The sequence below is a fragment of the Camelus ferus genome, chromosome 15, assembly GCF_009834535.1.
Source record: "Camelus ferus isolate YT-003-E chromosome 15, BCGSAC_Cfer_1.0, whole genome shotgun sequence".
Taxonomy (NCBI): Eukaryota; Metazoa; Chordata; class Mammalia; order Artiodactyla; family Camelidae; genus Camelus; species Camelus ferus.
The window spans coordinates 16,300,073-16,323,038 of NC_045710.1; the positions used below are offsets into that span (position 1 = coordinate 16,300,073).

Here is a 22,966-nt window from a genome sequence, read left to right on the forward strand (position 1 = left end):
GCCAAAAAGCCCATGAAAAGATGCTTCATATCATTAGTAATCAGGGAAATGTTAATCAAAACCACAGTGAGACACATTTTATACCCATTAGCATGACTAGAAGCAAAAAGTCAGATAATAGAAAGTGTTGGGGAGGATATGAAAAACTGAAAGCCCCATACATTACTGGAGAGAATGTAAAATGGTACAGCCACTTTGGAAAACATTCAGGCAGTTCCTAAATGACTAAGCATAAAGTTATTACATGACCCAGTTATTCCAATCCTAGGTATATACTTAAGAGAAATGAAAATATGTCCACATAAAAACTTGTACATGAATCATTTATAGCATTATTATTGATAAAAGCCAAAAGCTGGAAAATTCAAATGCCCATCAAGTGATGAGTAGATAAAGAAAATGTAACATAACCCTACCTTGGAACATTATTTGACCATAAAAAGGAAGTATCAATACATGTTTCAACATGTATGAACCTAGAAAACATGTGAACTGAAAGAAGCCAATCACAAAGACCACATATTATATTCTCATTTTTATGAAATGCCCAGATTAGGCAAACCTATGAAGAAAGTAGATTAGTGGTTGCTTAGGGCTTAGAGGATAGTGGGAGTGGTAGAAGGTTAGACTTAAAGAGTACAAGTTCTTTTCCAAGGAGATGAAATATTATTTAAAACTGTGGTGAAAGTTCCACAGTTATCTGTGAATATACAAAAAAAAAAAAAAAAAAAACCACTGGATTGTATGCTATGTGCATTGTATGGTATGTATCTTAATAAAGTTGTTTTTTAAAAAAAAAACAACTAGGTGAGACATCAGTGATGCTGCTCCAGTCCTTTGTGGCTAGAGTATAGTTTTTACAAGATAAGAAACTATCCTTTAGATATGTAAGTATTTGCAAGCTAATTACATTATTTATTTTATTATGTTTATTCACAAAAAATGTTTACAAAAAATACCAGAAAACAAAACTCAAGATGATCTGAAATAAAAACAGAATACTATGAAAAGCCAGAAAACAATAAAATTATTCAAACTAAAAAACATGTTTGCCTAAATAAAATTACAAGGATGGAAGACAACAAGAATAAAATCTCTCAGAAAAAGAAAGGAGGGAGAGCAAATAACCTTTAATGAAAAAGAATATAAAAACAAATTATGTATGTATCAGTATGACTGGGAAATTATACTGTACACCAGAGACTGACACACTGTAACTGACAACACTTCAATTTTTAAAAAGGGGGAGGGGGAGAGAGCAAAAAAGACCATGAAAAATGAGAGACAGGGTAAGTGCTACAGAGGCCCAATGTTAGACCAACAGTAGTTACTGAAATAGATGAGGGTAAAAAATGAAGAGAAGAAATCTAGCAAAAAATAATACAAGAAAATTTTCTAGAGTTGAAAAAAGAAAATCTCCAAAGCAAGAGGGCCTAGCAAAAGGGTGAAAAAACAATTTTATATAGATATAGAAAGATAGATAGATACACAAACATATATATATATATATATATATATATATATATACACACACACACACACATCTACAAAGAAACAAGAAATTAAACCAGACTGACTTTTCAACAGCAACAATATATCATGGAATACAGTGAAATAAGAACTGCGAAAGTTTAAGGGAAACCTATTTGGATTTAGAATTCTATTAACTCACAAAAGTATTGGAAACTATGAAAATAAAATACATTTTCAAAGATACAAGGATGCAAAACTGACCTCCACACATTATTTCTGAGTAAATTACTTGAGACTATATTCCTGCAAAATGAAACAGTAAAGCAAAAAAAGAGACAAAGGATCTAGTAAAAAGGGGATCCAACCCATGAAAGCAGTGTTAAGTCCTACAGCTTTGCAGCAGGCCTAGAAAAGCATCTCCCCAAAGAGGAACAGGGAGATGACACTAGGAAAGATGTTATCTGACAAAAAGAATATGAATATTTTAATATAATCAGAAGCTTGGGAAACTTGAGACTACTTGAATGTGAGAGAAGGAGAACTCTTAAAATTACCACCATTGCTGAGACTATTAGAAGATAATCTCATTGGGTCCTTTTTCTCCATTTACACGAATCACCACAAGAAGTCCCACATACATTCCCGTCCCTGCAGGAATATGCAGGCTGTGCAGAAAGTGATACAATATCCCACATTCCTATCCCTCTGAACTCCATGTTCCCCTTCACCTCACCATTTTATTCCAAGCATTTGTCACATCTGACACATTATGTATTTTATATATCCATTAGTTTATCTCCCTCTATTAGAATGAAAGCTCCAAGAGAAGAGGGATTTTTATACTTTTAATTCTGAATATCCAGTGCCTTGAATGACACTTGGTACATATAGAAGGTATACAACATTTATTTGTTGAAAGAGTGAATAAATCTAACTTCAGGAACGATTCCCATTGAGAGGCCAGAGGTGGCAGTAAAATCCGTAAGAGGAGGATATTTAATCTTAGCCTCCTATGTAGCTCTATGGTGAAAAACACCATTATTATTCATAGAAATGTAAAAGCTACCCATGGGTTTTCAACTTTTAGAATTAACTTAGAAATAAATCAAGGAAGACTTAATAATTGTCACAGAAGAAAATGTAAATGTTATCAATCTTGGCAATATAAAAAGCTAGAAAAAATGAAATAGCAAGAGTAGCTATTAGGGTCCTAATCTTAAAAGAGGGGAGTCAAAGATATTGCCTACAATTAATAAAACAAAATTGTAGATTCAAGTATAATGATTGAAATTTCATGTGACCAAAGAAAAATTGAGGTTAGTGTTATCACTATATAAGAGTGAGGAAGAAATCAAAAGACAATGTTTAAAGTTGATAAATCAAGAAACAGAATGTCATTTATACAGTTTATGGAAGTAGCTATCAAAATAACTAAAAGTAGAAATATTCAAAGTGATTGCTGACTGACAGTAGGACTAGAGGTGCGGTAGAGTGGGTTAGGAGTATCACTTGCATTGAACCTATCTATTTGTTATTTTAACCACATGTATGTATTACTTTGATTAATAAGAAAAATTAAATACAGAAGAAAAGATCTTCAGAAGCAAAAATTCAACAGAAATAAAAATGGCCCAAAAGCTGGCTGAAGTTGACATCCTTAATCAAAACAAAAATCCTATAAACCCCAATGGCAAGATTATTAACAACCATGCACTCTCAAAGATACAATGCCATTACCACAAAATATATCATTCTTAAGCATCAACCTTAATGGGGACATGCTAGAGGCATTCCCATTAAAGAAGTGGGATACAAAATTAATACACAGCAATTTACTGTTCTCATATAAACAGCCAGATGAGAGAAAATATAATGGAAAAATGAAGAACAGAAGAATGGGGAAAAAAGGGGGGCAGGGGCATCTTTTATGTAATATTTATATATTATATATAACTTGATAATAATCTTAGCAACTGGAATCAATGGAGAAATCATAGATTCATTCAATAAATGAGGTTGGGACAACTCATTTTCCACCTGGGAAAAAAGCTGGATCCATACCATAAATCTCACACAAGGATAAGATTCAAATGGATCAAAATTTAAGAGTAAAAAAATAAAACCTTAAATTCAAAGGGGAACTCCCTTAAAACTTCAGATTTGAGAAGGCTTTTCTAACTGATTCAAAAATCTGAACACCTTAAAAGACATAAATCTGACTACCTAAAAATAAGAACGTTCTAGTATAGACAACCAAAAGCAAAGTTAAAAGACAAACTCTGAACTGATGAAAAAGATTGGCAATTTGTGACAAAGGACTAAAAGTACCTATTAGAAAAATAGACAAACTTTAAAAACAGATATTTCAAAAAACAGGAAAAATAAATGGCTTTAATAGACATGAAAAAACTCTCATAAGAGATATAAAAATTTAAAATAAATCAAGATCTCATTTTCAACTCTCAGACTGGCAAAAATCCAAAAGTTTGAGAATACATTTTGTTGACAGGAATATGCAAAAATAGGTACTTTCATACATTGCTGGGTGGATTGCAAACTGATTCAACACTACTGAAGGTAATCAAAACTACAACTTCATATTCCTTTTAATTCAGAAATTCCACTTCTGTGAAGTTATTCTACAAATATACTTGTACAAATGTAAAATAACAATTATGCAAGGGTATTCATTATATTGTATTTTGTAATAAAAAAGACTGAAAACAACCTGACTCTTGATAAAGAGCTAGTTTTAAAATGACAGTATAGTTACATACATAACTATAAACTAAATGTGAAATTTCACTACAGACAGTTAAAATGAATCAAGTGAAAAAAACAAGGTTTAGAACAATGTGCACAGTATACTTTGTGTAAAAAGGGTAACAATATACATACACATATATGAACATATCATCTAAGGATATACAAACCAGTATCAATGCTTCTACAGGATCTTGAGAGATTATTGAGGCTAGAAAAAAATCTTTTCATGTTTATTTTTTAATTTTTATTTTTGAACCATAAGGAATATATCACCTTTTTCAGAAAACTTAATAGACAAGATAAAGTTTCAAAAACAAAAAGTCTCCTTTGTACCTACACATAAAAGAAAGGGCAAAAGAAAACAAAAAGTAGCAAAGACTAATGGAACCAATACTTCCAATGAAAGCCACATGAGTCTCCCAGATTCAATTCTAAGAGACCAGAGGGCTGCATAGCTTTAGGGAACATAACTGTTAAAAGTAACTATTTCAGGCAAACTGAACCAGGAAGGTAACAGTCACACATAGAGTAACAACTATTAGTCACTAATTAAAGAAAGATGCTATTTAGTTACTCGTTGGCATTAACACCATCAATATCTATATTCCAACTGTAAGGCATTACACTATGTATTACTTAAAGGATATATCTAAATGACAAATATAAGTACTTCCTCCTTTCAAAAACAACAAAACATACCTGATATGGCTTCTTCTTGCTGGAGATCTGTGAATATCAAATAACGTGTTTTCCCTCTTTTTTTGATGAGCTGGTACTTAAAGAAAAAAATTAACATAGAAATAACTAATAATAAATTGATAAACTGATATATTAAAGAAGTATAAAGTACTTCTGAACAGAAGCTAGTCATCCACCTTCAAGTTCTAAATGCTGTCTAGAAGAAGCACAACAAAAATAATAACTTTGTGGTAAAAACTGTAAGTTGTACATAAACCTTCTAAAAAATGTTAAACTGAATCTTTGCATCTTCAAGTTAAAGATTTCTTAGATACACCCACCAAAAGCACAATCTATTAAAAAAAATTTTAATAAACTGAAATACATCAAAATTATAAATTCTTCTCTTTGAAAGACACATTTAAGAGAATTTTTTTAAAGAGTTACAGACAGAAAATATTTGCACATCACAAGGACTGATATCTGGAGTACACACAGCACTCTCGAAACTTCAATAATAAAAACAAGTGAATTTAAAAAATGAACAAAAGATTTGATTATTTCACCAGAGGTAATGCTGGCAAATCAGCAGACAAAAATATGCTCAATGTTGTTAGTCATTACAGAAATATAATTTAAACTACAATAAATATATATTAAAATTAATTTTAAAAACTAACCACACCAAGTGTTGTCAAGAATATAGAGCAACTGAACTCTCATACATTCTTAGTGAGAATGTAAAGCAGTATAATCACTCTGGAAAACAGTTTGGTAATTTCTTAGAAACTTAAACGTATACCTAAATCATAAAAGCCAGCCATTCCATCCCCAGATGTTTATAAGAAAAATGAAAACGTATGTTCAAAGACTTCCACATAAATGTTCCTAACAACTTTATTTGTAATAGCTAGACACCAGAAATGTCAACAATCCAAATGAGCAATCAGCAAATTAATGGATAAACAAACTGTGATATACCCATACAATGGAATGCTATTTAGCAATAAAAAGGAACACACTGTTGTAATATTCAACAACATGGATGAGTCTTTCGAATATTACATTGACTGAAAGAAAACATACACAAAAAAGAGTATATACTCATATAAAATTTGAGAAAAATGTAAACTAAGCCATGATGACAGAAAGCAGATTAGATCAGTCACTACCTGAGGTTTAGGAGTGGGAAGGCACAAGAAGGTTAGAGTAGGTTACAAACAGGCAGAATGAAATTTGGTGGGGGAGGGGTGATGAACATATTCATTCTCTTGATTGTGGTGACAGTTTCATAGGTATACCCCTAAGGTATTTCAAACTTACCAAACTGCACACATTAAATATGTGCAATGGCAATGGACTACATATACTTCAATAAAGCTTAAAAAAAAAAAAACTGGAAAATGGTTCACAATCTTTCTTTTACCCTAACATAGCTCCTCCATTATTAATAGGACTATCTATGGCAGTGATTCCTAACTGGAGTAATGTCTGCAGTATAAGAGTTTGAGTAAATTGACACAGGTACTTCTTTGAAAACATTATGCAAAGTGAAAGAAGCCAGACACGAAAGGTCACAAATAGGCAAATCTATAGAGACAGAGTCACTAGTGGTTGTCAAGGGCTGGGGGAATGGAACTTCACAGAAGTAATAAAATATTCTGGAATTAGATAATGGTAATGACTGCACACCCATGTGAATATACTAAAAACCAATAAATTTTACAGATTAAAAATCAGCATAATGCAGCAAAAAATAATGAATTTCAAGGTATATGAATTATACCCTCAACTTTTTTATTTTAATTGGAGGGAACCAATAGTGATGGAACTTCCCAAAAGCTGGTGGTGGGGAGGGAGAGTCAATAAAATAGTACCTGTGGACCTGAATATTTGTCAGTAGATTTAACATCACTAAGATAAACATTTTCCTTCTCAAAAAAAAAAAAAAAAAAAAAAACTGAAACAAAAAAATCCACCTACGTTATTGGCAAACTGCACTTTTGTGCCTTTGGCTAAATTACTGCACAATTTGGAACACTAGAGAAATTTGCCATAAAGAACTGCTGCTGTAAATGAAAGTACTGAATAAACTATAACACAAAAGGATCAAAAGTATTTATTATTAAATGTAAGGTTCTTTAAATAAAATGTACATATTCTATGTAATTCTATATTGCAACTATTTCCTTCAACTTTCAGTTGCATGTGTGAATAGAAGTAAATATAATAAAAGATGAAACCTATAAGAAATTTCATTCTTTTAAATTCAGCAACACTAATTTTTCTAAGAGGTCGAGCAGAATAAGCTACTCTACTACAAAAAGGAAAGAAGTTAACTAGACACTTTTACCTATTGGAGGTGCTTGGTACCGATCCACTGTTTTTCTTTGTCTCAAATTATACGGTCTATCATTTTCTTCTCCTTCTGCCTCTTCAACCTCTATATCTCCATCCTCCTCTTGAGATTCTAGTTTCCCATGCACAAAAGAAAAACAAACAAACCAAAAAAAAAAAAAAAAACAAAAAAACACTGTTTTAACATCCACAAGGATTGGTCCACTCTAGAATTAAATATTTATATTTTACCTTTTATTCTTCCTTCACAGCTAACATTGAAGTGTCAACAATGTATGACACAGCATAAATCAATACAATTAAAAATCAACTTAGATGTCTTTCCTAAAAATAATCAACAAAGTTCTTGGCTAAATAAATCCATATTATCATATCTAAACTTCTTGATTTACCTATGACCTTTCAACCTCTCTGGTCATACAAAACAGTAACACAGGATGATTCAAAATTTTACTACAATTTGTAGTACAAAACTTTACTACAACAATGAAGCAAACTTCATTCAGTGCCCAGTTAACTACTGAATAAGGCTGGCATTCACAATACTACTTGATAGTTTTTTTAAAAAAATGCTTAAAAGATAATTACTAATGTTACAGCAAGAGAAATTTTTGTTGACACTATATGGCCTGCTGACAACAGGTAAACATGGATTAGTTATGTTTTAGTAGAAAAATTTAGGCAAAGATTGGGAGAAAGCATAAAACAGATTTCTGGGGTAATGATAATAGTTTATTTCTTGACATGAGTAATTGCTTTATGATAATTCACCTAGCTATACACTTAAAAAAATTATAATGTACATGAATCCTAAAAGTTTATTTTTAAAAAGTGGTTTGACTATAGCTATGATGTGATATCTATTTACAGTTTAAAAGTCTGATGAAAATGTATAGGCTTATGTTCCCCAAATACTATATTTTATGTATAGGCTTATGTTCCCCAAATACTGTATTTTATGATTAACTTTTTAACCACAAGAATTGTCAATGTAACACAATCACATTAAGGCACAGGAAAAAATCTATAACTGTCAGCGCTGCTGAATGAAGTAGGAGACTAAAAATGCAAAGGAATTTACATTTTACTTATGACATCTGAAAGCTTATTTTAAGTTTATAAAAATGTTTATTATTAGGTTGTAGAGAAAATCTGCAAATACAGTATTACTTAACTAAGTAACACTATAAGTTACTTGTACACAAATAAGTTTCCTTAAACCTTCAAAAAATTACTTTTTGGAATAAAAGTCTGCATAATAACATGCTATTATGGGAAGAAATCCTGTGCATGGCAAATCTACTTTGGGAACTCTACAAAGGTGTTCAATTAATGGAAAGGCAAAGATGACATTATAATCTGTCTCACCTATACTGATTTTCTCCAAAGGAAGCAATATAGAGGTTCTAGGCTGTAACAACAACAATATTTGCTCAATAAAGTATCTTCATTAGAAAATATCAGCTCTTCAAAACTTGCTAATAATATATTAATTACAGAATTTTAGAAATAAATCCATTCTTCATCTAAGATACAGAAATAGTAGGAGCCAGTAAGATTTCTTGGTAAAATACCACTACCTTGCATTTACTATACACCAAATCTTCTGAGAATCCATTTTAATGAAGGTTAATATCTACAGAATTAAATCCTATAGATGTACTGGTCATCAATTTATAATCCTTGGGGCAAATGTGCATTCATCTGTTCCCAGCTCCAGCCTGACAAATTCAGTCACACTTTTCTGATTCAAACCCCAAACCAGGCCTCAGAAAAGAGCCATACAACTTCCACTAGTATCAGCAGTTTCTCCTTCACCATATACTCCTCCTCAGTCCATAACTAAATTTGAGACCCAAATAATCAGAGATTCAGAGGCTATGGGTGGAAGGTTGACTATGGACAGAGACTTTTAGTTAGAAGATACCTAAATACAAAAGAGGCCTCACCTCACAAGCAAATCAGCCCTTGGCAAATACTGCACCTGATTAGGTCACTTAAGGACTACCAATAGTTACCAATAAGTACATGATGTAACAATGCATAGTGTACAGTAAAGGCATTTTTCCAAATGAAGGCTATGAAAACTCAGAAATACCAATGGAATAAAAATTATTTCAAATTATACAATAAAGGCCTTTAAAGTCAAATATCACCCATGCAGCACTATTACACATATATTACTTGTATATATTTTTCTTCACTCCCACCTAAACTCTGTAGTATTTATTTCATAAAGTGCTTTACAAACCTTCTTCTTCACCCTCAGTAGAGACTTCATGATGATTTTGTATACCATAAGTATTTCTTCTCAGTGACTTTCTTCGCCTTTTCACTCTTGAATACATATCCATGTTTTCCTTTTAAAGAGAGAAATCTATCAAATATTAACATGAAATTCATTCCCAACTATAAATATCATTAGCCCAATGGGACATGCCGACTCAATAGAATGTATTGAGCACCTATTTGCAAGGCACAGATTCATGAAAATGGAGCTTTCTGAATTCACTAAATGTGAGAAACATGAGGAAAACTAAAACTTATAAAATATTTGAAAATTTAAAACTACAATGCCATGAACATACTTTCTCCCTTAAGCAAATTATAGCCAAGTAGGATGAAATACAGGTAACTATAAAAGAAAGTAAAACAAGTTTAATGCCATAAAGAAAGGTACAAAATACTTTAGAATTCAAAAAGATGACCCTCCTCTTTCTGAGTACATTGGGGGCAGGGTGGAGGGAGCAGGCAGCATTTGAAATGAGCCTTGAAACAAAGGTAGCACTGCATCGGTCCCTAACCAGAAGTATTAACAGGAGTAAGATAGGAAAATAAGAATGATTTGCTTATATTTGGGCAATGGTTTGTGAGAAATAAAGCTAAAACCAGATTATGAAGGTCAAGGTGTTTTTAATTAATTCAGTACATATTAAAAAACCATAAAGGCTCAGATCAGAAAGGTTGACAGAATCAGAGCTGTCCTTCAAGATGACTCTTCTGGCAAAAGTGTAGAGTGTCTTTTGGGGAAGGTTGTGGCAAGTAAGGTATGGGGAAAAAAAGAAATAAAGCCTCAGATTAAGGTAGAAATGAAGAAGGAACAGCTCCATTAACTGAAGAAAATCCAAATGCTACTCTATCTCTCTTTAAATTCCTCAATCAAAACAAAAATTACTTGCAAAGGTTGTTAAAGTTACTATACTCACAAATTCTGTGTCTGTCCACATCCGAAGTCGTTCTACTTCTCCTGATCGCCGATTCCTTCTGATGTTAATGTTGTCCATTTCCTGCAGTACAGCTTCAGCAGTACTACAATTATAATAAAACTATGGTTTAGGCAATGTGGGGTCGTACTCTGTGTCATACACGTAGAAGAGCTCTTCATCAAAGCATTAATTACATCATCTCAGCTCTACAAAGCATCCCAACAAATATCTCCTTCAGAACTGGCATCCATCAGAAGATAATGCCCCTCAAAAAGATGGAAAGAGAACATCTTCTACCTTAACATATTTATTAAAGTAAAATTTATAAAATAGAAGACTTTTGTTTATAAGTCTCCAGATATTTAAATCCATAAAACACTATAAATAATTGATCACCAAATCCAACAGAAAAAAAAAACTAATTCAATCTTTTTATTTGAAGGTGATGTTAAAATTGTAAAGAATAAAGAAACTGTAAAAAGTTTAAAGCCAATATAAGGTTAACAGATACTTCTGGAAATCAGATGACACTGACATCAACGAAATACATGCTGACATTGGCGCATTTTACCTTTTAAACACATACATATCACTTACTATGTGTCCATATACTGATCTAAGTCCTTAACAAATAGTAACACTCAAATTTGAAACTATCACTATAGAATATAATTTCACTTCCTTTCAAACAGGGACTATATTGACCTCCCTTCTCCAGGCCATTGCAAGGATTAAGTAGGATGATGTATTTACTATCTGAGAAGAATAAAGCTTCACTGCATGTAGATGCTGAGCAGTCAACTAGGATCATTCACTAGGTACATTCAACATTTGCAGTCTCAAAAGACTTTCAATTTAGAATGCTGACTAAGCAACACTGTACTTACTATGTATCCATAAGGAACCTAATGTTGCTTGAAAATTGTCAAAAACACAAATGTTAAATGAACAAGTACTAAAGGACTACAGTAGTGAAGACAGAATAAAATTACCTTTATATTATCTAACTATACAAAAGAGCTTAAAAAGATGACAAAATTTTAGCTATCACACAAACTGTATTAAATCTAGCAAAGTAATTAGAAATTGACAATCACTGATAACCATGTTAATTTGAATTAATTTTTAAAACAACTGTATTGATTGCTAAGTCAGTGCTCAGTTATTTTTTAAAACATAAGTGGCTTTAAAAACCAACAATTACATGTGACTGCTTACTGCAAAAGCATTCATACCTATTTACTAGTTGGTCAAATAACAAACTCTGGTTCACGCTTTCAAATCTGTTTTTCCTGGAACGACAACTTTTTCTGACTTCCATGTCACCATTTATACAAGAAAGGTCCCCATCTCCCTTCTTTTCCCCTCGAAGGGGATGGCTTCGAAGAGCTACAAAGAAGAGAAAGATTTCCATTTCAAAGTACAAGGTATAAAAAGAAAGGAAAAAATCAAAAATTACTTTTAAAAGATTATTAAAAGTTTACTATAAACTCAAATGACGTTAATATCCATAACTGTTTACAATCTGTCATAATAATTTAAATTATTTCAGTTGTACCAATTTCTCAACGTTTAACAACTATATACATATTTATTAGGACTGATATCCAGTCATTTCCAACTGTATGCTGAGCATACCAGTAAATCTCTCTATTTTACCCCACCTTAACAGTTCTAACAATGTAAGAATTTCAATACTAACCAGTTTCATAACAGAATACTCACATAAGCTACTATGTCCGTTTGGTAATGTAGCACCAGGCTGAGAAGTTAACCTAGAACACAATTATATTTAATATGCAAACACATCAACATTCATTTAAAGAAGCAAGAAATGCAATACTGGTGGAACTATTTTAATCTTTAAAGTGTTAGTAATATAATATTACTTTTTTAAGAGTAAAGACAACATTTTTAACCCTAAGTTTGATAATATACCAATTAATATAATACACTAGCTAAGAGTCATTTTCATTACTTCAAGAAAAGCTTTTATAATAGATTACAAACTGAACTTACTCCATCTTCAACTCTATAATTTAAAATCCAACAAAAATGCTTAAGCTTAATATGTATCATAAAGTTAACTGATATCATAAGTAACAATGGTCACAGACATTTACTATTGGTTTTCATTAACAACATAAAATTCAAACAATGACAAATTTATTTAAATAATACATTGTAAGAAGATAAAAGTACTTGAACACCAATACCATTTAATATTTTTTTTTCGAAGTATTTTATTACACATTTTAAACTGACAAATGAAAACTTAGCTAATTTCTCAAAGGCCACTGTACAATTCTCCCTTCTGGTGGAGGAACAGAAATGTTAAGTCACTAGAAGGATACTTAAAGGCTCATCAAAATGTGAAGACTTAACGAAAAAAGTCACAGTATACCTCCTATAATAAGAAATTCAAAAACAAAAACTAAATTTTTAAATAATAAAAGAGCTGTCCATGTAAACTTACTAGGATATTTTTTAAATATTCAATAATTATTATTTTCAAAGATTAAAAAAAGGGAGGAGAGAGGACATTCAAAAAATAGTAAACATTTATGACTATCTTCTATGTGATTTGCACAAAAAATTTTTAACTAAAATATTCTAACATTTTAACTTCATGTTAAATTACGAATGTTAAATGTTATAAATATTAATTATAAATGCCACTACTGAAAAACTGTCAGATAGGATGACTACAGGATATGAGCAAAAACTATTACATGCTTTCAGACTATCAAAAACACAAAAATAAAAAACTCCAGTCTTCCTTTTTCCAGAAAACAACATGACTATCTTGTTATACTACCTCTTGCAAAGTATTTCATTTTTAGCACCTTATATGCAAATACACGATCCTCCTGATATATCAGTTTGAATCTAACGTAATAAAGCTGATGTATTGGGGGGTGGGTATAGGTCAATGACAGAGCACATCCCTAGCATGCAGGAGGTCCTGGGTTTAATCCACAGTACTTTCCTTAAAAAAATTAATAAATAAATTGACGTATTAACAGGTCACTCCTTAGATGATTATACATATGGGATTCTCTAAAAGCACTCTCAAAACCCACTTAAAACCAATTAGATGAAGGGAGGGTATAGCTCAGTGGTAGACAACATGCCTCGCCTGCACAAGGTCCTGGGTTCAATCCTCATTACCGCCATTAAAAATAATATATAAATAAACTCAATTACTTTCCCTCCAACAAAATTAAAACAAATAAACAAACAAAAAACACACTGAAAAGCCATAAATATACTTTGGCTTTGGACCCAACATAACATTAGCTCAGTTTAATCAGTTAATCGTAAGTTTGGCTCCAAAATGAATTTTAGGTGTACACAAGACTAAATGGTTGGAATTTTACATACTTAAAATTATTCAACAGAATAAGATACTAGCCCTAAAATCATTCTACAAAAAAAAACCCCTAAAACTTTTCTGAACAATGGCAACATCACTGGGAAATAAAGTACAATAACAATTTTTTTTTCCTCTGAAGAAGATAGTGCTTCCTTGGTTTTTATTTCATTGCTAATGAAAGATCTGTATTAAGGTAGGGGAGGAAAGAAACTTGCTCATCAGTCAATCCAATTACCTTGCAATCACAGATTATTGTCACCATTTTACCATTATCATTTCTCTTCATAAAAAGGAGAAAGAAAAAACAGGAGACAGAATATGAAACATTGGGTATGTAAAGAGAGAATACTGGGATTTTATGGTCTGCCTATACAATAATATATGTACCTAAAAAGACTCTTGAATCAATGTTCCCAAAAAGTAATCACTTAAAATGTAACCAGGTGGACTTGGTAAAGCTGTTGCTGCTATTGGTCTTTTTATATGAATAAAATAAATTGCTCTCTTGCTTGCTCTTTAGATAGATAGACAGACAGACAGACAGACAGACAAATTTTTTAAAAGTAACCAGGTGGGTTCACTGCTTAACTGAATCCTCCAATAAGTCCTTTATGATTATAAAGTCTCCTTTGTTTATTTTTAAGAAGAGGAAGTAGTTGGGGAATATTTTCCCTAATCTCTGTATCCTAAAAATTTTAAATGGAGACAGTATCACTTTGCATTAGATAATTATGATATTAAAATTTTCTAAATCTTTAATTATGTGGAGCACATTAACAATGCAATTCCAAAAATCATTACTTATTCTTCCTTTCCCACATAAACTCAAGGCATTCAATGATTTATGAGGATTTTAAATCTCAATTCAGCAAAGCATCCATTTGGAAGGACTGTAACCACTGTCAGCCTTCAATTTTTTTTTTTCAAAACTTCTTTTTTTTTTTTAAACATTCTATTTTTTATATTTTATTTATTTATTAATGTATTATTTAATTATTTTGTTTTGGCAGTGGCGGGGGGAGAGGTAATTAGGTTTATTTATTTTTAGAGGAGATAATATGGATAGAACCCAGGACCTCATGCATGCAAAGCATGCACTTTACCACTTGAGCTACACCCTCCCCCTAGTCTTCAATTCTAATGTACATCAGCAGTGATGATTACAGTTCTGCCTCATCTCACTACTGTCTCATCATCCGACCACAAAACAAAACTTCCACAAATTTTAGTGCATAGTTCAGTCTTTTCAAAGATTAAATATTGTCTGTATCTTAGAGTAGGCCTTTCTATTATTCTAAAGGTATCAAATGCATGCACATTCTTCATGTTGTCTCCCGCAACCCCACGCACACACACACACACACACACACACAGTCTCCAAGTTTAATAAATGTCTAGTGGCTAAATAAATGTCAGCTAACAAGACAATAAAATGAGATTCTGTACTAAAATATTTGTAAGCTACAACATCTATCTAGGTTAGCAGGTATATTTGTGAATCCCTACATATAAGATAAAAAAAGAAAAGATGTGGGAGGAGGAGGGTATAGCTCAGTGGTACAATGCATGCTTAGCATGCACAAGGTCCTGGGTTCAATCCCCGGTATGTCCATGAAAAATAATAAATAAATCTAATGAGCTCCCACCAAAAAAATAAATAAACAAAAAAATTTTTAAAAAGAAGAAAAGATGTAATACAGTAAGGATTTTGACCAAGAAAATCCTCATTTTACCAAAAATTATCAATCATCATAATTATGTTGATAAATGTGGGTCTTTAAATATATAAACCCAGTTATCTCCCGAAAGAAAACTCATAATCTATCTCAAATCATTTATAAAGATTTTAAAGTTCTAGTTCCATTTTAACCTCTATCTTCATCCAATTATTTATCTCTAAAAAGAAAAGTTATTTCAACAATCAATAGTAGTTTCTGTAAAGAATTTAGTGGTTGTTAACAAAGTGCTTCAGGGTTCACTCTTTTTCATAGCTAATACTAATTATTATCTATTTTCAATTTTCCTCTGAACGAATTGTATTTATAACAAATCATTTTTGTGAAAGAGCTTCATTTTACCTTAGATGCTCATTTAGGACTTCAGATTACTAAAATAAAAGAATCAGGATTCTTAAATTCATGACATAAAAACTAACACAAGCCTTCAAATAAATCCTGATTTTTGTATTTATACTATCTCGAAATCTAAAATATTTTTAACTACAAGTTTCCCTAAAATTTAATTCTGTTGAATCTAATTAGGTCAAATGGTATTTTCTTTTCAGATCATCAGAAACACTAAAAAATTCTAACAGTGTAGCTCAATCATATCCCTGGATGAAAGTTTAACTCAAAAAACTTTTTAAACTGTATGAACTGTGAAAAATAATTCTTCTACCAAAACAGAAATAGTAAATTTTATCAGTATTCAGTATCTCCTAAGCTTTTAATTCAAAATGTACTTAATAGTTTTTAAATAAAGGACTATCAAACTCTAGGGTACCCAACCAGAAGGAACACTACCTCTCTCCCGTGAAAAAAGTTTTAAGGCTTTTTTATATGAAAGACAAGATTAAGATTAATTTACATAAAAGACTTCTGAGTGAATCAGATGTGGAAAATTTATTGTATTATATACTCATACTTGAATTAAACGGTTAAAATTATCTTACAGTTAAAGATCAAACTTTAAAATAAAAACAACATTTTTCAGAAACATTTATCTAGAAAAAGAAGTCTGATTCACTCGTCTAATAAATACAGGATACAGATTACAACAGGTAGATCAAGTCTAGGAGTGTAATTAAAGGGCAGTACTCATTTTAAGTAACATCATTATGGTGATCTGGATGTGAGTCATCTCACAGATGAATGAGATCAGGAAAGTGGAATAAAAAAAATCAACAGACTATGATTCACATGTTTTTCTACTTAGCTCCCAGACAATGCAAAATAAAAATCTTTAAGTAGTACATATTAAAATAGGTACAGGGGAGGGCATAGTTCAGTGGAAGAGTGCATGCTTAGCATGCATGACATTGTGGGTTCAATTCCCAGTACCTCCAATAAACAAACAAACAAACCTAATCAAAAATAAATAAATCTAATTTTAAATAAACAAACCTAATTACCCCCAAAATTTTTTTTAAATAAAAAAAAGGTGTAAACTCTTCAGAGACTAGGAAATGTACAATGCCTGTCAAAGTCTATATAACCTCAAAGATTATTTCATTAAAGACTAACAGTATCCAGAATTTACCTACACTTAGAAAATCAAAACATTGTCAAAAAGGATTTCCCTTTTACTTTTGTTTGCAGTTGGCACATCATCAGTACCTACCTACATCAAAGACTTTGGAGAAAAAAGAAAGCTAAAGATTCTGAGCTCAAAATTAAATCTTTTTCTGAGTGTGTGTACACCTATCCTATCTACATTAAACTACTACCATTTACCTTGAGTGAGTAAAACTTTTCCTAATACATATTAAAACACACACAAAGCAAATTTAAGATGAAAACAAGCAGATGAAAAAATATCTTTAAAAATTAGTTTAGATTTTATTACATTTTAGTGTACCAATTCAAGTAGAGTATTTAATAATTTAAGAAAGGGGGGAAGAAAGTGGAGATTTTATCTTATTTTGAAGTAAAAAATACAGTTCTAACCATATGTTTTTATTTAAATTTTCAGGACTGTAAACATATATGCACATTCAAGACCTATCAAAATCCTTAATGTTTTAGTAATAATAGTTTCTATTAAAAACTACATATTTTTAGAAAGCAAATATATTTTTTGGCATATTTAGAGAAAGTAAAATTACACACAAAAATTATAAAATAAGCTTAATACAATTTATAGGTATTTCTAGACCGGTGGCTTTACAATTGAAGAAAACTAGCATTAATAACAGTCCTGACTAACATCAAATAATTCATCAAAAAACAATGGATGAGTTCTGTCTTCTCACCTGGCTTGTGCAGTTGATATGTTCCATTCCTCTCGCTGACCAGTACCTCGTGATTTTGATTTGTCTTTGCAAAGAGAATCAGGTTGTTTCAAAGTGCGTTTGGCTGGAGGAGACACGTGGCTATCACTTAAACTACCATCAACTTCAGCTTTCTGAAAGACAAAAGTTTAAAATGTATTTCTTACTCCTATTAAAATACATAGAATTCTTAAATTAGATAAAGTAGGTGTTCGTTCAACCAATAAATATTTACTGAATGAATTCCTCTGCAAGTGTAGCAAAATGTAATAATTTGTAAATACAGAAACAGAAGAGTTAGATTAAATTTCTACTTAGAAAAGTATGTTCTTTGTTTTTATTTTAGGATGGTTTTCAAGCGTACATAAAAGGTATGTGTATATATACCTTTTACAATATGATTCCTCATTCTTCTCCTAAATACTCAAGTGTGTAACTCCAAAAATGAGGACACTCTGCCACATTAGCATCATACAACTCTTCCAATCAGGAAATCACCACTGATATAACACAAAGCCACTCCATAGACACATTCAAATTTTATAAGATGTCCCAATAATGTCTCTCTTTCTGGTTCAGGATCCTATCCAGAAACATATACTGTATTTACCTATCAGATCTCCTCTGTTTCCTTCAGTCTGGAACAGTTCTTTAGTCTTTCCCCATCTTCATGCCCTTGACTCTAAAGAGAATAGGCTTTTCATTCTCTAGGATGACCACCTGTCTGGGTCTATCTGGTGTTCTTCATAACCCAATTCAAGCCATAACATTCGTGGAAAGACTACATAGACATGATACTATGCATGATATACCTACCCATAACAAAGTATAACCTTGATCACTTAGTCAAGTTGCTGTCTGTCAGGTTTCTTCACCGTAAAGTCATTATTTTTCCCTTTGTATTAGATTAATTTATGTGGAATCACTCTGATAACTCACCAATATTCTGTTCCTAATCAAACCTCCACCTACCAGCCATGGCATTCACTGACTACTCTTGTCTTTATCCAATACCATGGTGATTTTCTAATCCCATCACTCCCATATTTTTTAGTTGACATTCTACTTAAAAGAACTTTCCCTCCCCAACCCTCCTTACCCAATTCATTCACTCATTTGTTTATATCAGTACAGACTTATGAATTCTTATTTTATTCTGTGAGTTATAATCCATTACTGTATTCTGTTGCTCAAAAATATAAGATTTGGCCATCAGAAGCCCTCTCAAAGTGATTCCTGTATTGTTTTGACATGTCCCCATCATTCTGAGTACTTCCTTACTTTCTGGCACAAAAGAAATCTCTAGGTTCATCTTGTACTTTCTCTCCCTTCCCCGAGAAATTGAGCCCTGCTTCCTCTTAGTCAAGGATAGTATTCAGAAATCAAGACCTGGGTACTAGGTATGCTCATTATTACCAGTGTTTCACTGTTGTTGAGTCATCTCAGCAAAGAAAGCTAGGAAATCGAATATATAGACATACCTATAAATACATACATCTATACCTATTTCTTTATCTGTGGATAAATAAAGCATAAGGAATGAAACAAATGTGTTATACCAATGGTTCTAATTCTAACTCCACACCTTAAGGTTCTTTCTGGACTCTTTCTGTTTATAAGCCCTCCCCAGTGAGAAACAGGGCTTCCATTATCTTCAATACATTTATTCATTTGCTCCATCAATTAATTAATTAGTTTAATATAAACAATCTCTCAACTAGAGATCTCTATCCAACATACTTTCACTATTCCCTCCCTAGCTTCAAGTCTTCAAACTACAGGAGTCACTGTCTTTGCACAGCAGCTCTCTTCTTCCCCACCCTATTCCTCAGATACTGGGCAAGTGAGGGAGAAAATGGAGGAATCACTTTCTCTTTAGAGAAGATTCAATTCGTATGTTAATACTTTATCACTTGAGGTTATAGATCAGTACTTCAAAGGCATGTATGATCATTTTCAATATGCTACCACATAAACATATTTGAGTTTTATTTCCTTTTATGCTACAAATTTCTTTTAATAAAAATATATTAAAACTATCCATTTCAAAATCTAATAATAAAATGAACCTAAGCCATCAAAAAAAACTATCCACTCCATAAATGTCATTTCTGTATCATTTTTCCCCAAAGCAACACATTACACAAATAATCAGTCAAAATGTAGCCACTAACAAACAAAAGAAATACTCGCAATATATGTTTAAAAATATCCAAGTATAACCTATAGAATGAATTCACTTACCAAAAATTTTTTCAAAAAAATGATCAAGTTTTAATTTTATGCTGTAATACAATTTACCTTGAGCTACTTTTAAAGCCACTAGACCACATTTGTACTTTATAAAAGGCACAAAAGGAAAAACAACTAGAATTTCAAACATCGAAGTGTCTATAATTAAAGGATAATAAACATCCAAGTTGTGTAACATACACCACTACTTAATTGTTTATGTTCCCAAGAAAAGCCGGTTAGCTAATTCCAAACTATCCAGTAGAGGACAGAAAAACCATTTAAGATGGAACTCAATCATGTAATAGTACTTAACAGTAAACATGCTTAATGTAGTCAAGAAATGGGTGCTTTTTAAAATTGTATTATTTCACTTCCCCAGGCCCTTGTCTTCTCCAACCCCACCCTTTAACAGAGTAAATACTGAAGCTCAGACACAAGTTAACTAACTCTAGCCCAAAGTCATATAGCTAACAAATGACTGACAGAATTTGAGTAAAAAAAAAAACAAAAAAACAAAACAAAACAAAAAAACAGAATTAGGTCCTTCAATCCCCAATACAGTTCTCTTTCTACTACTTCAGACACTCCACCCTAGAATATTTACAAAATACCAAAGGTAAAGAGTGCCTCAGAGGTCATTTTACTCAACTACTCATCCAAGACTTGATTAGCCTCTACATTTGTCATTCCAAATGTGCTCCACCTCAGACTTAGCCAATCAGACACCATTTTTTTTAAATAATCCGAAAACTTTATTGACCTATAACCTAATTAGAAATATGCCAGATGATAATCAATATTGTACTGAAAGTTGCACAGAAATTTTTACATAGAAAACTTTACATCTGTACCATATATATTTTATCCATCTGAAAAAAAAAATTCTACATTCATTGTTAATAAGGAATGCTTGACAACTCTTGTCATTTTTTTAACCATCGGAGTACAATTCACAGTATGAATACCTTTCCAGTAAATCTAACCTCCCCAAACCATGCCAGATTTGTTATTTTAATAAATTCAACATTAAATTCTGCATATAGAGTAAAATCTACATCAAGCCCCACCACCCAAAAGAAAAGAATTTGACAGCAACCTATATTCATTTTGCAGTGATTCAAGTTTCAGTCCCTGAAGCATCATTCTATTTTAATAGTTCATCTTTTAAAGCCCTAAGAGAATTGTTACAAGTAGTTACATCAGTAGGGATATTTTCAACCTTTTCCGTTGTTGTTGTTGATCATGACAAGTGTCAGCCACAACAGCTTCTGGACATATTAAACCCTCAAAATAACCACCCCTCTAAAAATGGCAAAACTAAAATCCCCACAAAATAAAAATGACAAAAAGTTCAACCCAAATGCAGAAACCATTTTTGACAAGATCCCCAGATAATTCTTGTGCACATTAGAGTTTGAAAAGCATTATATAACAGTCACTGAGGAAGCACTGTCATGTATTCTAAGACATATCTGTGAATAAAGAAACTGATATCTGTAAACTACTTTATCAATTCAGATACTCCAAGCCAGCATTACTCCTCATCAAATCCCATCAGACATCCTTCAAGACCCATCTCTCCCTCAAAAATCTTATCTGCAGAATCTATCCTAAATTTCCCCCTGCTAGCTGCAACTCTACATTTTGGCACTTGATTATATTCAATTTAGTAGTATATTACTTACCATCTTTAAAGTGTCACATCCAAATCTTGAGATGCTAGCAAGACTTTAAGGTCTTTAAGTATAAAAAAAAATACCCTACTTCTTTTTAATTCCACACAATACAAAGTCAAAAAGGGAGGGTGCGAGATTTCCCCAAGTGTGTCCAGTAAATTATTAATTGGAATTATTAGGGGAAACAAAGGAAGATTCATGGTCAAATAAGTTTGAGAAACAATGAGGTCCGAGATTGTTTGCTTCAGAACTTCTAGGAGTCTATGTTAACATGCAGTATAAACTACTAAGTATGAAAGACAGTATATAACATTTCACAAACTTATCTGATTAAGCTCTTTATTCATGGAGCATCTGTAGGTATTGAAGTTTCACAAACACATTCTGGGAAGAAGTGCTGTGTATTTACTGAATTAAAGATAAAATTGTAAAAATTTTAAAGTCTAGTCATTTTTTAAATAATGTGAGTTATTATATAACTCTTTGAATATCAATTTAAATGAGGTTGTATGTTTATATATTAGTCATTCTGTCATATTCTATTGGCTTTTTAGATTTCCATTCAAGAGTGTTTCTCAAAATGTTGTCCACATACCGAGTCAGAAATCACCTGTATTTCTCATTAAAGAAACAACCTGCTAAACTAGAATCTCTTGAGGTGGGATATTTTACATGAGAGCCTCCAAATGTTTAGTACACAAAAGTCAGAGGCCCTCTGGCATATAATACAGTTTAAGTATAGCACATCATCCTAACTGCTGCACTTTACTATTGTACTACTCTTATAATGAAAGGGTTTCAATCCTGATTTGGCTCTGTGACAGAGACCTCAGAATAAACAACATTACAAAAGACTCCTTCTGTCCAAAGAAATCTAGGGATTCAAGTAAAGCAAATAACCAAGATGTAAATACTACAAAATAATTACTTCAACATCATTTGATTAAATTCAAGCTTTAGGAAAGATTTTACCTACCAGTATTATACTAAAAAGTTTACCTTTAATAGAATGATCAAAATGCTCAACTTTAACTTCTTCAAAGCATTTTACTAGTTAATTATAACCTAACCCTTTGAGGGAATGCACTGCCAGTTTCAGGACAAAGATATTTAAGAGAGATTATGCAATCTACCCACAGTCATTAAGCAATATGTGTCAAGAGTGATTACAATCCACCAGCAGGAAAAGCATCTCAAACTAAGGGAATAA

General features: G+C 31.8%; 1 protein-coding gene across 4 annotated transcripts in view; it reads right to left on the reverse strand.

Annotated features, from left to right (window-relative positions):
- ATAD2B (ATPase family AAA domain containing 2B) overlaps positions 1-22,966 on the reverse strand; it is a 150,296-nt gene that overhangs the window by 105,548 nt on the left and 21,782 nt on the right. For all 4 annotated transcript variants that reach the window (XR_004326171.1, XM_032497106.1, XM_032497105.1 and 1 more), the window contains 7 exons: positions 17,828-17,979; positions 12,207-12,256; positions 11,717-11,870; positions 10,482-10,584; positions 9,527-9,635; positions 7,271-7,387; positions 4,939-5,014 (listed from right to left, as the gene is read on the reverse strand). Coding sequence is in view for 3 of the 4 variants with exons in the window: in XM_032497105.1 (XP_032352996.1) it covers positions 4,939-5,014; positions 7,271-7,387; positions 9,527-9,635; positions 10,482-10,584; positions 11,717-11,870; positions 12,207-12,256; positions 17,828-17,979 (761 nt within the window). In the remaining variant the exon portion in view is untranslated. The remainder of the gene's footprint in view (positions 1-4,938; positions 5,015-7,270; positions 7,388-9,526; positions 9,636-10,481; positions 10,585-11,716; positions 11,871-12,206; positions 12,257-17,827; positions 17,980-22,966) is intronic.